At 39.9% G+C, this 12,085-nt stretch overlaps 3 protein-coding genes across 4 annotated transcripts; all 3 read left to right on the top strand.

Annotated features, from left to right (window-relative positions):
* Positions 1-3,246, top strand: LOC121743843. The gene is made up of 4 exons (XM_042137222.1): positions 1-134; positions 263-351; positions 2,097-2,289; positions 2,947-3,246. The coding sequence occupies exons 2-4, from the start codon at positions 295-297 to the stop codon at positions 3,075-3,077; spliced, it is 381 nt and encodes a 126-aa protein (XP_041993156.1). The 5' UTR covers positions 1-134; positions 263-294; the 3' UTR covers positions 3,078-3,246.
* Positions 3,247-4,526: 1,280 nt separating this feature from the next.
* Positions 4,527-10,634, top strand: LOC121742949 (nuclear pore complex protein NUP133-like). 2 transcript variants are annotated; one of them, XM_042136099.1, is made up of 8 exons: positions 4,527-4,832; positions 5,535-5,638; positions 5,723-7,558; positions 7,694-8,379; positions 8,684-8,836; positions 9,050-9,383; positions 9,625-9,692; positions 9,824-10,634. In XM_042136099.1, exons 1-8 carry the CDS (start codon positions 4,648-4,650, stop codon positions 10,388-10,390), a joined length of 3,933 nt encoding a protein of 1,310 aa, XP_041992033.1. In that variant the 5' UTR covers positions 4,527-4,647; the 3' UTR covers positions 10,391-10,634. The 2 variants fall into 2 exon arrangements, with proteins under 2 accessions (XP_041992033.1, XP_041992032.1); XM_042136098.1 differs by having other exon boundaries at positions 5,514-5,638.
* Positions 10,635-10,955: 321 nt separating this feature from the next.
* LOC121742950 (chlorophyll a-b binding protein 36, chloroplastic) lies at positions 10,956-11,937 on the top strand. The gene is made up of 2 exons (XM_042136100.1): positions 10,956-11,150; positions 11,231-11,937. The coding sequence occupies exons 1-2, from the start codon at positions 11,005-11,007 to the stop codon at positions 11,880-11,882; spliced, it is 798 nt and encodes a 265-aa protein (XP_041992034.1). The 5' UTR covers positions 10,956-11,004; the 3' UTR covers positions 11,883-11,937.
* Positions 11,938-12,085: the final 148 nt, after the last annotated feature.

The following is a 12,085-nucleotide window of genomic DNA, read 5'->3' as shown; positions in this document are numbered from 1 at the left end:
GGGCAAATTTGATTTGACAAGAACAAAAACAAACGCTAGACCCTCCTGAACCTCCTCCTCTCTCCACTCACACTCATCACCAAATGTAGTACTCCTATTAAACTAGAGCCTTTGATTTCCCCGCAAGTTCAAAGGTTTGGATTTTGCCCTCTGCAATTATTGACATCAACTGTTATCTATAGCAATATAAGTTTATAAAAGTTACTCCTATGATTGAAATTTTTTAAATTTCTGGGTTCTTTCTTTCCTTTTCTTGTTGTAGGAAAAAGGGCCTTGGATAATTTTTTCTGCGACATGAGCAAAGAAAAAGAGAAGCCAGAGCCTCTGGATTTCTTTATTTGGACGGTTGAGGTAATTCTTCAATTTGTTTGTTGTTGCTCTCATCTTTTGATGGGTTTCGAATTTGTTTTCCCTTTTTGTCTGTGTTTATCTTCTTTGGATTGTGTAGTTTGCTGCCCAAGTATAATTTTGTTGGAGTGTAAATGCCACTGCTGGTTAAATTCTGGTATTTGGTTATCGAAAGGGAGAGTTTTGATGATTTATGAGGTTGTTGAGTTGTTCATCGGAGGTTTGCTGAATAGTACTATGTAATTTAATTTTAGCCAAGTGTGTTAGTACTTGTAATCTTTTGGTCCTAGTTTCTGCCAAATGTGTTAATTTGGGTTTGAATGTTGAGTGTGATTGAATGAGCCCACCAAATAAGCATTTGATTTGGGGCTAATTGTAAGCCCTTCTCTCTGAGTTGTTTCAGTAAGGCACTTTTGGGAAATTGAGTGTCCAATTGTGGTTGTTGGATGTCACTTGGTTGTGAATGCTGTGTCAGCTCGAATATGGAAGCTTGGATAAGCACAGATTGGCTTAGATGTTGGCCTGAGAGAAGGCCCCTTCTCATTCCTTTCATCTTCTAAAAGGAAGTTGGGATATAACTGGGCAAGGAGAGCCTCCATGGAAATGCATTTTAGATTATAAATGGATTTTCGGTATTCCTTTTGCAGTAAATAAATTGGTAATTTAATTTCAGATTGTGCTGTCTCAGCACAAAAAGTAGCACTAGTAAGTGCATTCGTGAATGAGGTTTATTTGGCATGATTTTGTACAAAATATAGGGACCAATGTGCAAGGAGCTGAACACTTCTATTCTCCCGGAACACACTGTTCAAGGATACTTGCCTTGTAGATAAGCTTTGTTGGTCACTGATCTGATATGTGTAGCCCAACAAAGGCATCTGTATGCATGCTTTTACGACATGCATTTGGGACATCAATAGTGTATGTGCACGATTCTCAAAAAAAGTGTATGTGCACTTCATCTGGCAATGTGGCCCCGGATGCATGTTATTCATTTTAGTTGTCATTGTAGTGCCATGGAGTTACACAACTACAGCGATACTGTGCTTTCTCTTTGGATCTTTCTATCTATTTTTATGGTATCATGTTATGCGTGCTTTGTCATTATCTTGTTGCATTGACATGTAAAATAAATGTATAGAGTCTCTTTGTGATTCCTAAAATAGGTTTTTGCTTCAACTCTAGTCTAGGCCATGAAATACTAAAGTATGTTTATTTTACACAGCTTGGAGAAAGGGTAAAGGCTCCCAGGTTTTCTCTAGTCTAGGCCATGAAAGACTAAATTATGTTTGTTTTACACAGCTTGGAGAAAGGGTAAAGGCTCCCAGGTTTTCTTTATCGTAGTTTGCCTTTGGATTGAAGAACTAGAAGATGGAAACCACTTAGTGTACATCCATTACTCCGAAATTACCTATTTTGGTATATTGGTGATTAGAAATCTCCTCTATATTAATTCATCACCTGGTACCTTTCTTTCTTTCCCTTATCAACTCCGTTAACAACGTGTTTAAAGCCTTCTAAACTGCTCAGAGTTAGCACATTTTTCAAACCATTCCAACTTGTTCAAACTAGCTAAGTCATAAAACTGCTGTTACTTATTGATCTACTTTGCTGAGCATAAAAGCGAGAACGCGTGTCTTTTGGAGGAGGGCCAAAGCCAAATGAGAAAAAGAATGTAGGGAATTTAAGTATTGTTGAATAAAGCAACTTTCTGATGGATTTTCAATCTGTTTGACTCTGTTTTGTAGGATGTTGGGCTGTGGTTGGAAGAAATAAATCTTGGTAACTATCGTGAAATATTCAAAGAAAATGGTGTCAATGGGGAGCATTTGGAAGGTATGTCAATGTTTACAACTGAACAGATTCTCCGATTCATACGGAAGTGCCACATGAAATGGGGGGATTTTATTACATTGTGCAAGGAGTTAAGACGAATAAAAGGTCCATATCCCCTCCCTCCTCCTTACCTCCGTGTGTATGTGTATGTGTATGTATTGTTCAGTTTAACACACGTTAAGCTCATTGTGCTTGTCCAATTAATTGTCTCTTGTTTGGTTGTATTTTCTGATAAGATCTCAATCATCACATAACTAATCGTGTTATAAGTTATAACCAATATGTAACTCCATGCTGAGAATCTTATAAGACACCTAATGACATAGGAAAGAAATATGAATGCTGGTACTTATTCATTTGCTTTGTATAGTCCCCATTTATTTTTTTGCATACGAACTGGATGGGAATGTATAAACAATGTTAGAGTGATGTAGGAAGAATTTATATGCTCCTATCGTTTTGTAGGTATTCTCATGATCATTCGATCCATTAATACTTGCTAAATGTGATGGATGATGATCAATATATTGGCTATCGCTAGTATGATTTCAACATTTTTTTTATGTTATGACAAATTTTATGGAGATGAAAGCGAGCATCAGTCATCATAAAAAATCGATCGTACTACAAGCTATGATCCTACTTTGCTTTTGCCTCGTTCCTCTTACTAGCAATAAATTTGCTTGTTTTGGTGATGTTACTATAGATCACGGATTTCTAATGGTATGAAATTGCAAATCTTGACTGATTCTTATCCTACAGTGGCCTGTTTGAAAGGAGAGCAAAAGGTACAGCGGCCATGGTGGGCCCGGGCTTGTCTGTCAGTGGTATTTGTGAAAGCTGCGAAGCGGAACAGGCAGTCTCGGGTGGTCTCGTTGAAACTGGAACCTTGATGTAGATTTGTGCGTGTGTATATGCTTGTACCGTTATTGTCTTTAAAATTTTTGCTTACATTGCTGGAAGATGGTTATTCTTCCTTTGTCAGAGTCTTGTTTGGGATTTGTTAAAGAAACTACATATTTTCGCTCTTTCAAATTAGTTAGACATTGATCATAACTTTTATATTGAGTCTCATTATTGCAGAACCGCATAATTAAACCAAATTAGGGATTTTAGATCTAATTTTTTTATGAATGAGATGCGCAAATGTATAAATTATTTTCATCTTTATCACGAGCCTATTTTACTTCAGCCCAAGGCAAATAAGACATAAAATATTAGGAGGATTTAACTTCATTTAAGAATATATTACCTCATTATTATAGGTGTTTACTTCATTCCAATAGGATTATTATTTCATTCCATTACATACAAGCTGTTTCGCGGACGGAGACATCAAGACTATCCCGTCGACGTTGTGATAGTCCCAAATTCCAACTATGACAACAAGAAGTGATAGCGTAATTGAATGGTGTAATAAGCACATAGAATGATGTAATAAATTATTTGAATGAAGTATATGTCGAAGCATTTGATTTGAAGTCCTACTGGAATGAAGTAAAAATTCAGTCCAATGAAGTAATAAACCTACATGAATGAATTGTATTTTTTTAAAGTGAATAAAGTAAAAAAAATTCAATGAATTCGAATGAAGCATGTGTTCAATCATTTCAAAACCTACTATAAATATAAGAAGGGCATACATGTTTTTTCACACATATAAACAAATCATCTCATTTCATATCTTAGAGCATCCACAATGGCGTCCGTCCATGCGGACGTCCGGCCGGAGTGCTAAAGTTCCGCGCGGGACGTCCGCCATTGTGCAGCGGTGACGCGGATACGGACGTCCGCTGCGGACACCGGAGTTCCGCGACATCATTCCTGGGACGCCCGTCGCGACGTCCTTGCGGACGTCCGCCATTGCGTTGATTCCACGGACGTCCGCGCGGACGTCCCGATTATTTTTTTTCGAAAATTCTATAAATACGGCTCCATATTTGTGACGAAATTTTAATTCCGTAAATTGTTTAATTCCGTAAATTGTTTAATTTGGTGAATTTGTGAATTTTTATTATTGTGGGAAGTCCGTCGGGATGTCCTTGGGGATGTCCGCCACTGTGCAGTGAGATGTCCTTATGACGTGGCAATGCAGTGGAAAGTCATTATGACGTGGCAGGAGATGTTTTTGAGATGTCCGCGGGGATGTCCGCCGGGACATCCTGCACCACTGTGGATGCTCTTAAGCTATCAAACATTAAAATAAAATTGTGTTATCTTACAAAATTAAGATAAATCATTTTAATAATAAAATTGAGTTATCTTACAAAATTAAGATAAATCATTTTAATTTTAGTTATCACATGACATATAGCCTACCAAAGTATTTGTAAATCGTAAGCTTAATTGAAAATGAAAAGGAATGCTATAATTGAAACGAAATGTCGCCGTTAGAGCATAGCAGCCCCAAAACCCTAAACCTTAATTCACAATCTCCCAACGGCTGAGATTCTATCACGAGCAATGTTCTCTCCTCCGGCGAAGAAATCAGGCTTAAGTGCTCGTAAAAATGTATCTGATCGGAGAGACGAAGTTTCCACGCCGCTCGCCGATAGCCGGAGGCCGTTGCTCGACAGCCCCACCGTCGTCAATCGCCCAGCCACGGGCACCCCTGCCCCTTGGGCCTCTCGCCTTTCCGTTCTGGCCAGGTAATTCATATCCCCCGTCAACTGTTTCTGTTGTTAGTCATTAGTTTCGCGGGTTGTGGATGTCATTAGTTTACAACTCTGAGCTATGTGACCTATGTATAACTCAAACTAGTTAGATACTCCATCTTTGTATTGTATGTGCTGTGCTATAATGCTGATGTGACCAGTATATTTTCTCAAGCTTGGGAACGATTTAACCTAGTGTTCACATTTATTACCCAGTTTAAGACAGCAAGAAGAGCTTCAGATCTCTGTACAATCTACAATTGCTGATGGCCTGATTCCTTACAGCATTCACCTTATAAAATTACTTCTTTTTATATTTAAACATTTTTGCCACCTCAGAACCTTACAGGAGGTCTTGGTGTGTCTATTTTGATTTACTCATTATGCTCTACTCCTTTATCTTATCTCCACAGTTCTTAGTTTAAACTGGATGTTTGCTAGAAATGCTAGGCTGGAGTGTGGACTTGGAAATTTTATTAGTACTCCACCAAATATTGTTCTCCCTATGTAGTACTCATTTAAGTCACATATCAAAATTTGGCTCGTCTTTAAATTTTAGATGAAGTAAAATGTATGGACGCTCGATATATATATACTCATCATGTGCTTGATGAGGGAACAATAATCTCTAGATATTCATTAACTGACTAAATTGACATTGTTATTAATACTCAGAATCCCACCTGCAAAAAAAAGTGACAGGGGAGATGAGACAGACAGTGCCCAACCTGTATATGTTGGGGAGTTCCCTCAAGAAGTACGTGATGCTCAAATCATGTCGTCACAGAACCGTTTTCCTGGTTTGTCCAGCAAACTTAGTCCCTGAATACATATTGTTATTGATTTATTTCATTTCTATGATTCCTAATACTGGCTTCTGGCAGCTGATACATCCATCTCTGGTGGAATGGACAAGGCTACATCTTTTGCTTGGATCGTCTGTGGAAACAAACTCTTCATATGGAATCACTTAATAGTTTCTGCTTCAAGAAAATGCATCATCCTTGACCTTGATTCGGTCACATCAGAAAATGGAGAGATGGGAAAAGGTTGTTCTCAGAATAATAATTGGCTAGTTTGTCTTGTCAACTGGCACTGCTCAAAGAAAACTGGCAGCAAAGGAACTCAACAGCCCAGTCCTGCTGGAATTGTAATGTGCAATAAGAAGACTCGCACTGTAGTTTTCTGGCCAGATATATATAATGCTAATGTGGTTCCACCACTCTCTTGTGTTGCTTCTTCTGAGTTTGAAGCAACTTATTTACATCAAAATGGACAATCGAAGTTAAGCAAACAGTGGCAGAATGACAAATTTGGCAACAACTTTGGAAAGTTGGGTTCCATCAATTCCTTGATTGCTGCAGCTATTCCTTCTGCCACCCACAGCTGCATTGCTCTAGCATGTAGGTCTGATGGTCAAATCTGGAGATTCCTATGCACCCCAACTGGTATCGAACCTAACCAAATTGAACTTGGGATGTCAAGTACATTTTCACCTGGAGTTGATAGTAGTCAACTTGTGACTAGTAAGGGATACCCTAGGTCGTTGACTTGGCACACTTTTAATCATTCATCAGATGATACTACAAGACAATTCCTTTTACTTACTAATCATGAGATACAATGCTTTACATTGAAACTTTCAGCAGAGTTTAATGTGTCAGAGCTTTGGTCACATGAAATAATTGGGACCGATGGTGATCTTGGTATCCAGAAGGACCTTGCTGGCCAAAAGAAAATTTGGCCTCTTGATATGGATATTGATGCTGATGGCAAGGTAATCACTGTTCTCGTTGCTATATTCTGCAAGGATCGGGTCACCAGTTTGAGCTACACTGAGTACTCTCTTCTGACCATGCAATATAAGTCTGGTGTTGATATTGCGAAGCCGCTAGGTGAAATAGTATTGGAGAAAAAAGCACCTATCCAAGTGATTGTACCTAAAGCAAGAGTAGAGGATGAGGAATTTTTGTTCTCCATAAGACTAAAGGTAGGTGGCAAGCCAGCTGGCTCTGCTATTATACTTTCAGGCGATGGTACTGCAACAGTCTCCCATTACTGGAGGAGCTCAACCAAACTCTATCAGTTTGACCTGCCTTATGATGCAGGAAAAGTTCTTGATGCTTCTGTTTTTCCTTCCTTGGATGACAGTGAAGATGGAGCTTGGGTAGTGCTCACAGAGAAAGCTGGAGTTTGGGCAATACCTGAGAGGGCAGTTATACTTGGTGGTGTTGAACCACCTGAAAGAAGCCTGTCACGTAAAGGCAGTTCTAACGATCAATCTTTACAGGATGAGAGAAGAAACTTTCCTGTTGCTGGTAATATTGCTCCAAGAAGAGCTAGTTCAGAAGTTTGGGATGCAGGTGATAGGCAAAGGCCAGGCTTAACAGGTGTTTCCCGTCGAAGCCCACAAGATGAGGAATCAGAAGGTTTACTAAGTCAGCTTTTCCATGATTTTCTGTTATCTGGGAACGTTGATGGTGTACTTGACAAACTGAAAAATTCAAGGGCATTTGAAAGAGAGGGTGGAACGAATGTATTTACCAGGATAAGTAAATCAATTGTTGACACTCTAGCTAAACATTGGACAACAACTAGAGGCCCTGAGATTGCTTTATCTCTTGCGTCAGCACAGCTTGTCGAGAAGCAACAAAAGCACCAAAAGTTTCTTCAGTTCCTTGCACTATCCAAGTGCCATGAAGAATTGTGTTCCAGGCAAAGTATGAATAATTTTTCCAGTTAAAATATTTTCTGGTTCTTTTTGCGTTTGATATTGCTCTTGTCACTCAGTGCTGCTGCCATTGCATTGTCTCCGATTTTCTAATAATTTGAACTTATCAAATTGTCTACGCCAGGAGAATCTATGCAGACTATCATGGAACATGGAGAAAAGCTTGCTGGCATGATCCAAATGAGAGAACTGCAGAATACTATTAGCCATGAGAGTACATCTGGACTTGGATCCTCTTATAGTTCAGATACCCAGACTTCTGGAGCTCTTTGGGATCTTATCCAGTTGGTTGGTGAGAGAGCCCGCCGAAACACAGTTCTTTTGATGGATAGGGACAACGCTGAAGTTTTCTATAGCAAGGTTTCAGATCTTGAGGAGGTATTTCATTGCTTAGAGAGGCAGCTAGAGTATATTATCAGCGAAGATATGCTGGCACCTGTTCAATTTCGCAGAGTTTGTGAACTCTCAAGTGGTTGTGTGATGTTATTCCATGCAGCCTTTCAGTATAAGAGTGAATATCACTTGTGGTACCCTCCTCCTGAAGGGTTGACGCCATGGTACTCCAAAACTGTTGTATGGAATGGGCTATGGAGTGTTGCATCATTCATGCTTCAGTTGCTCAATGAAACAAACCGCCTTGATGGTTCTGAAAAGTTTGATTTCTACTCAAATCTTGAACTACTTTCAGAAGTGTTACTTGAGTCGTATTCCAATCCTAGGACTCTATTGGAAGAATACTGGACACGCAGAGATGCCCTTCTTGATGCCCTCTACAAACAAGTGAAGAGTTTTGTGGAAGCCAAACTGAAGGTTATATTTATTACCCACCCTCTTTACTTTCTATGTAGAAGCTCTGTTACATAAGTATAAAAGTTCTACAGCTAGTAAGAGTTTGACCTATATTCAGGAGGATTTTGTCATCGTTATAATGTTTGGTAATAACTCTGTTGATTATTGAATTATACAGTTTCATCACACAAAAGAGTTCATGATGAGATTTAACATTTAGACAGAGTATCGTGCTCTGCAACTCAGACTTGCTTGATATTATCACACCTTGAGAGTACAGAGAAAAAGAATCTCATCCTTGATCATTCACCTTTTTATGTTACAGGACTCAGCTGAAGAAAACAAAGAGCAGCATAATGATACTCTAATGACACTTTCTTCAAAGTTATTATCAATTGCAAAAAGACACGAGGCATATCGAACTGTGTGGAGTATATGCTGTGACCTTGATGATTCTGAACTCCTCCAAAATCTCATGGTATGAATCTGAAGCACTCTGGTATTGGTACTGCTGCATTGCAGCAACAATTCTTGCATCATCAAAAGATTGGTTCAACTAGTCATGAATGTTTTTCCATTGATTGTGATTATCATGCAGTGGCACGTTGGGTATTTTTTCAGGCATTTAATATATCTTCTCAATCATCTCCTCTCCCGTGATTTTCATCTAATTAAATTTTCTCTTTTGTAGCATGAAAGCATGGGGCCTAAGGGTGGTTTCAGCTGCTTTGTCTTCAAACAATTATATGAAAGCAAACAACTTTCAAAGCTTATGAGACTGGGCGAGGAGTTTCCAGATGAGTTGGCTACATTTCTGCAGCTTCATCCTGATCTTCTGTGGCTTCATGAAGTGTTTCTTCATCAATTTTCCTCGGCGTCTGAGACTTTACATGCATTATCTCTTTCTAAGGATGGTAGCTCAGTTTCCATTATGGAGGGTACTGAAGTAACTGGCTCAAGGCGTCAATTAAGTTTGGCAAGTAGAAAGCATTTTCTGAATCTTGCAAAAATATCGACAATGGCAGGTACATTTTTACAGTATTTGTCTGTCTTCTCTCCAGTGAGACGAATCATCATTTTGTTGCCTAAAATTTTGCCCCTTGATGGTATCTTTTGAAGAATTAAAACCCTTAAAAATGTTCCTACTGTGGGATTTCTAGGAATTGAAACCGGAGTCATAAATTTAGTAGAGTGGTTTCTGTTTGGCACCACTTTCTGTATAATTGTTTTCATGTACCTGAAATTTTGATGTCTGAAAATTTTTAGCAAGAGATGTAGGCTATGAGCTGAAGGTCAGGCGGATTGATGCAGATCTAAACATTCTACAGCTACAGGTATGCTAGTAACCACACTCTTTTAATAAATATTTTTACCCCTTCTGAGGCTACCTCTCAGATAGTTCCTCGACTATAAAACTGGCAAATTTAATTATTCATTGAATAATATTACTTTCTCTCTCTTACAGGAAAAGATATTGACGCTTCTACCTGATGAAGAAAAGCAATCAATTGGAGAAAAACTTCTACCTCCTATAGATCTCATTGAGTTGTGTCTAAGAATTCAACATCCGGAGCTGTCATTGCGAGCCTTTGATCTTTTCTTATGGACCAGTGCCTCATTCCTTAGAAATAATACTAGCCTATTAGAAGACTGCTGGAGGAATGCCGCAAATCAAGACAATTGGGGAGAACTCTATCAAAGGTCCATAACTGAGGGATGGAGCGATGAGAGGACAATTGAGGAACTAAAGGAAACCGTTCTTTTTCAAGCCTCCAGCAAGTGTTATGGACCTGATGCAGAAACTTTTGATGGAATCGGATTTAACGAAGTGCTCCCTCTGAGGCTAGAAAGTCCTGACGACCCAGATTCCAAGTACGCGAATTCATCTGTTGAAGCTGTCCTGATGCAGCACAAGGACTATCCAGAAGCCGGCAAGCTGATGCTGTTCGCATTGATGGTTGGGAGCGAGTGGGATGCTTCTAGCGCTCCCCTGTCTGTGATGGACTACGAAGGATCTTCCCCAACAGAGTGAAACAGTATTACTATTACTATTATAGATAAATTGTTAGGTTTCTATAGTTTGAATCAGTTAGTCTCTTTCACGGTGATAAGGGCGCTTCACTTGATTCATTACCGATATTCAACATACTGCATTCAATGGGAAATTAAATGGTTGCAGGTTTCAGAAATCCATTAAAGTGGATTTCAACATTATGTATTCAAAGTTGTTTCTTGAAATGTAGAGCTTTGCCAATTGTCTATTGGTTTTGATACTAGTTGCTCACTTACCCTGTTCAGTTTCAGTGTGTGTTGTGTTTGGGTGAGAGAGAGAGAGGTTATACTTGTATCAAACTATGTCCCCAAGTGTCCAATGTCTGATTATAGGATGTGAAATATGTGTCTAGTGTGTGTTTGACAGATGCTGAATTGGATAGATTTGGGATTCTGGAGTGCCAGGTGGCGAAATGAAGGCCTCGGCTTCACTTGGGAAAAATCTGGCAGGAAATCTTGATCCCAAAAACTGACCAATTGGGTCATGCTGATGTGTAGATTTTGTGATCCAAAATTTCATCTCATTTCTCCATATAACCATATCTCTACAATAGCTCCTCCATCACAAGTTCACAACAACCAAGTAAGTCAAAAATGGCAACTTCAGCAATCCAACAATCTGCATTTGCCGGTCAGGCAGCCCTCAAGCCACAGAATGAGCTTACCCGCAAGGTCGGTAATGTCAGCGGCGGCCGTTTCACCATGAGGCGTACCGTCAAGAGCGCTCCCCAAAGTATCTGGTAATTGATTGTTAATTTGTTATAGTAGTATCGTAACAAGAATTTAACCACTAACGTTTTGGTCTTGATTGATAATACAGGTACGGACCGGACAGGCCCAAATACTTGGGCCCATTCTCGGAGCAGACCCCATCGTACCTCACTGGGGAATTCCCCGGTGACTACGGGTGGGATACTGCCGGGCTCTCGGCCGATCCCGAGACCTTTGCTAGGAACCGGGAGCTAGAAGTGATCCACTCGCGCTGGGCCATGCTTGGCGCATTGGGTTGCGTCTTCCCCGAACTCCTCTCCAAGAATGGAGTTAAGTTCGGAGAGGCAGTCTGGTTCAAGGCCGGGTCCCAAATCTTCTCTGAGGGGGGGCTCGACTACTTGGGGAACCCTAACTTGATCCACGCACAGAGCATCCTAGCTATCTGGGCCAGCCAAGTTGTCCTTATGGGCTTAATCGAGGGATACAGAGTCGGAGGAGGCCCACTAGGGGAAGGCCTCGACAAGGTCTACCCCGGTGGGGCCTTCGACCCGTTGGGCCTAGCCGATGACCCAGAGGCCTTTGCTGAACTAAAGGTGAAGGAGCTCAAGAATGGAAGATTGGCCATGTTTTCCATGTTCGGATTCTTTGTTCAAGCCATTGTGACCGGAAAAGGCCCAATTGAGAACCTGTATGATCATGTGGCTGATCCAGTTGCCAACAATGCATGGGCCTTTGCCACTAACTTTGTCCCTGGCAAATGAGCACACTTGTTTTGTACCTTTAATCAAATGAGTGAATATGTTTTGTGGTCTTAAATTTCTTGCCTTTTGAAACTAAAGAGTATGAAATGCTGTAGATATGGAGGATAATTCTAATATACAGAAAATATTATTTCACATATTCAAATAACATTGAAAGCATAATCATATAAATATGGAGTATAATTTTGAATAGGGTAGGGTAG

This window comes from Salvia splendens, chromosome 8, assembly GCF_004379255.2.
Source record: "Salvia splendens isolate huo1 chromosome 8, SspV2, whole genome shotgun sequence".
NCBI classification, from domain to species: domain Eukaryota; kingdom Viridiplantae; phylum Streptophyta; class Magnoliopsida; order Lamiales; family Lamiaceae; genus Salvia; species Salvia splendens.
The sequence above is the reverse complement of the archived record's forward strand: the minus strand, read 5'-3'. Positions and strand labels throughout refer to the sequence as shown.

Bases quoted from the DNA above. Each gene is read 5' to 3' on its own strand.
- LOC121742949 (XM_042136098.1), top strand. From the start codon at position 4,648: ATGTTCTCTCCTCCGGCGAAGAAATCAGGCTTAAGTGCTCGTAAAAAT. The intron at 4,833-5,513 runs GTAATTCATATC...ATTAATACTCAG, and splicing joins CGCCTTTCCGTTCTGGCCAG to AATCCCACCTGCAAAAAAAA. The intron at 9,384-9,624 runs GTACATTTTTAC...GAAAATTTTTAG, and splicing joins AAAAATATCGACAATGGCAG to CAAGAGATGTAGGCTATGAG.
- LOC121742950 (XM_042136100.1), top strand. From the start codon at position 11,005: ATGGCAACTTCAGCAATCCAACAATCTGCATTTGCCGGTCAGGCAGCC. The intron at 11,151-11,230 runs GTAATTGATTGT...TTGATAATACAG, and splicing joins AGCGCTCCCCAAAGTATCTG to GTACGGACCGGACAGGCCCA.
- LOC121743843 (XM_042137222.1), top strand. From the start codon at position 295: ATGAGCAAAGAAAAAGAGAAGCCAGAGCCTCTGGATTTCTTTATTTGG. The intron at 352-2,096 runs GTAATTCTTCAA...TCTGTTTTGTAG, and splicing joins TCTTTATTTGGACGGTTGAG to GATGTTGGGCTGTGGTTGGA. The intron at 2,290-2,946 runs GTCCATATCCCC...CTTATCCTACAG, and splicing joins GGAGTTAAGACGAATAAAAG to TGGCCTGTTTGAAAGGAGAG.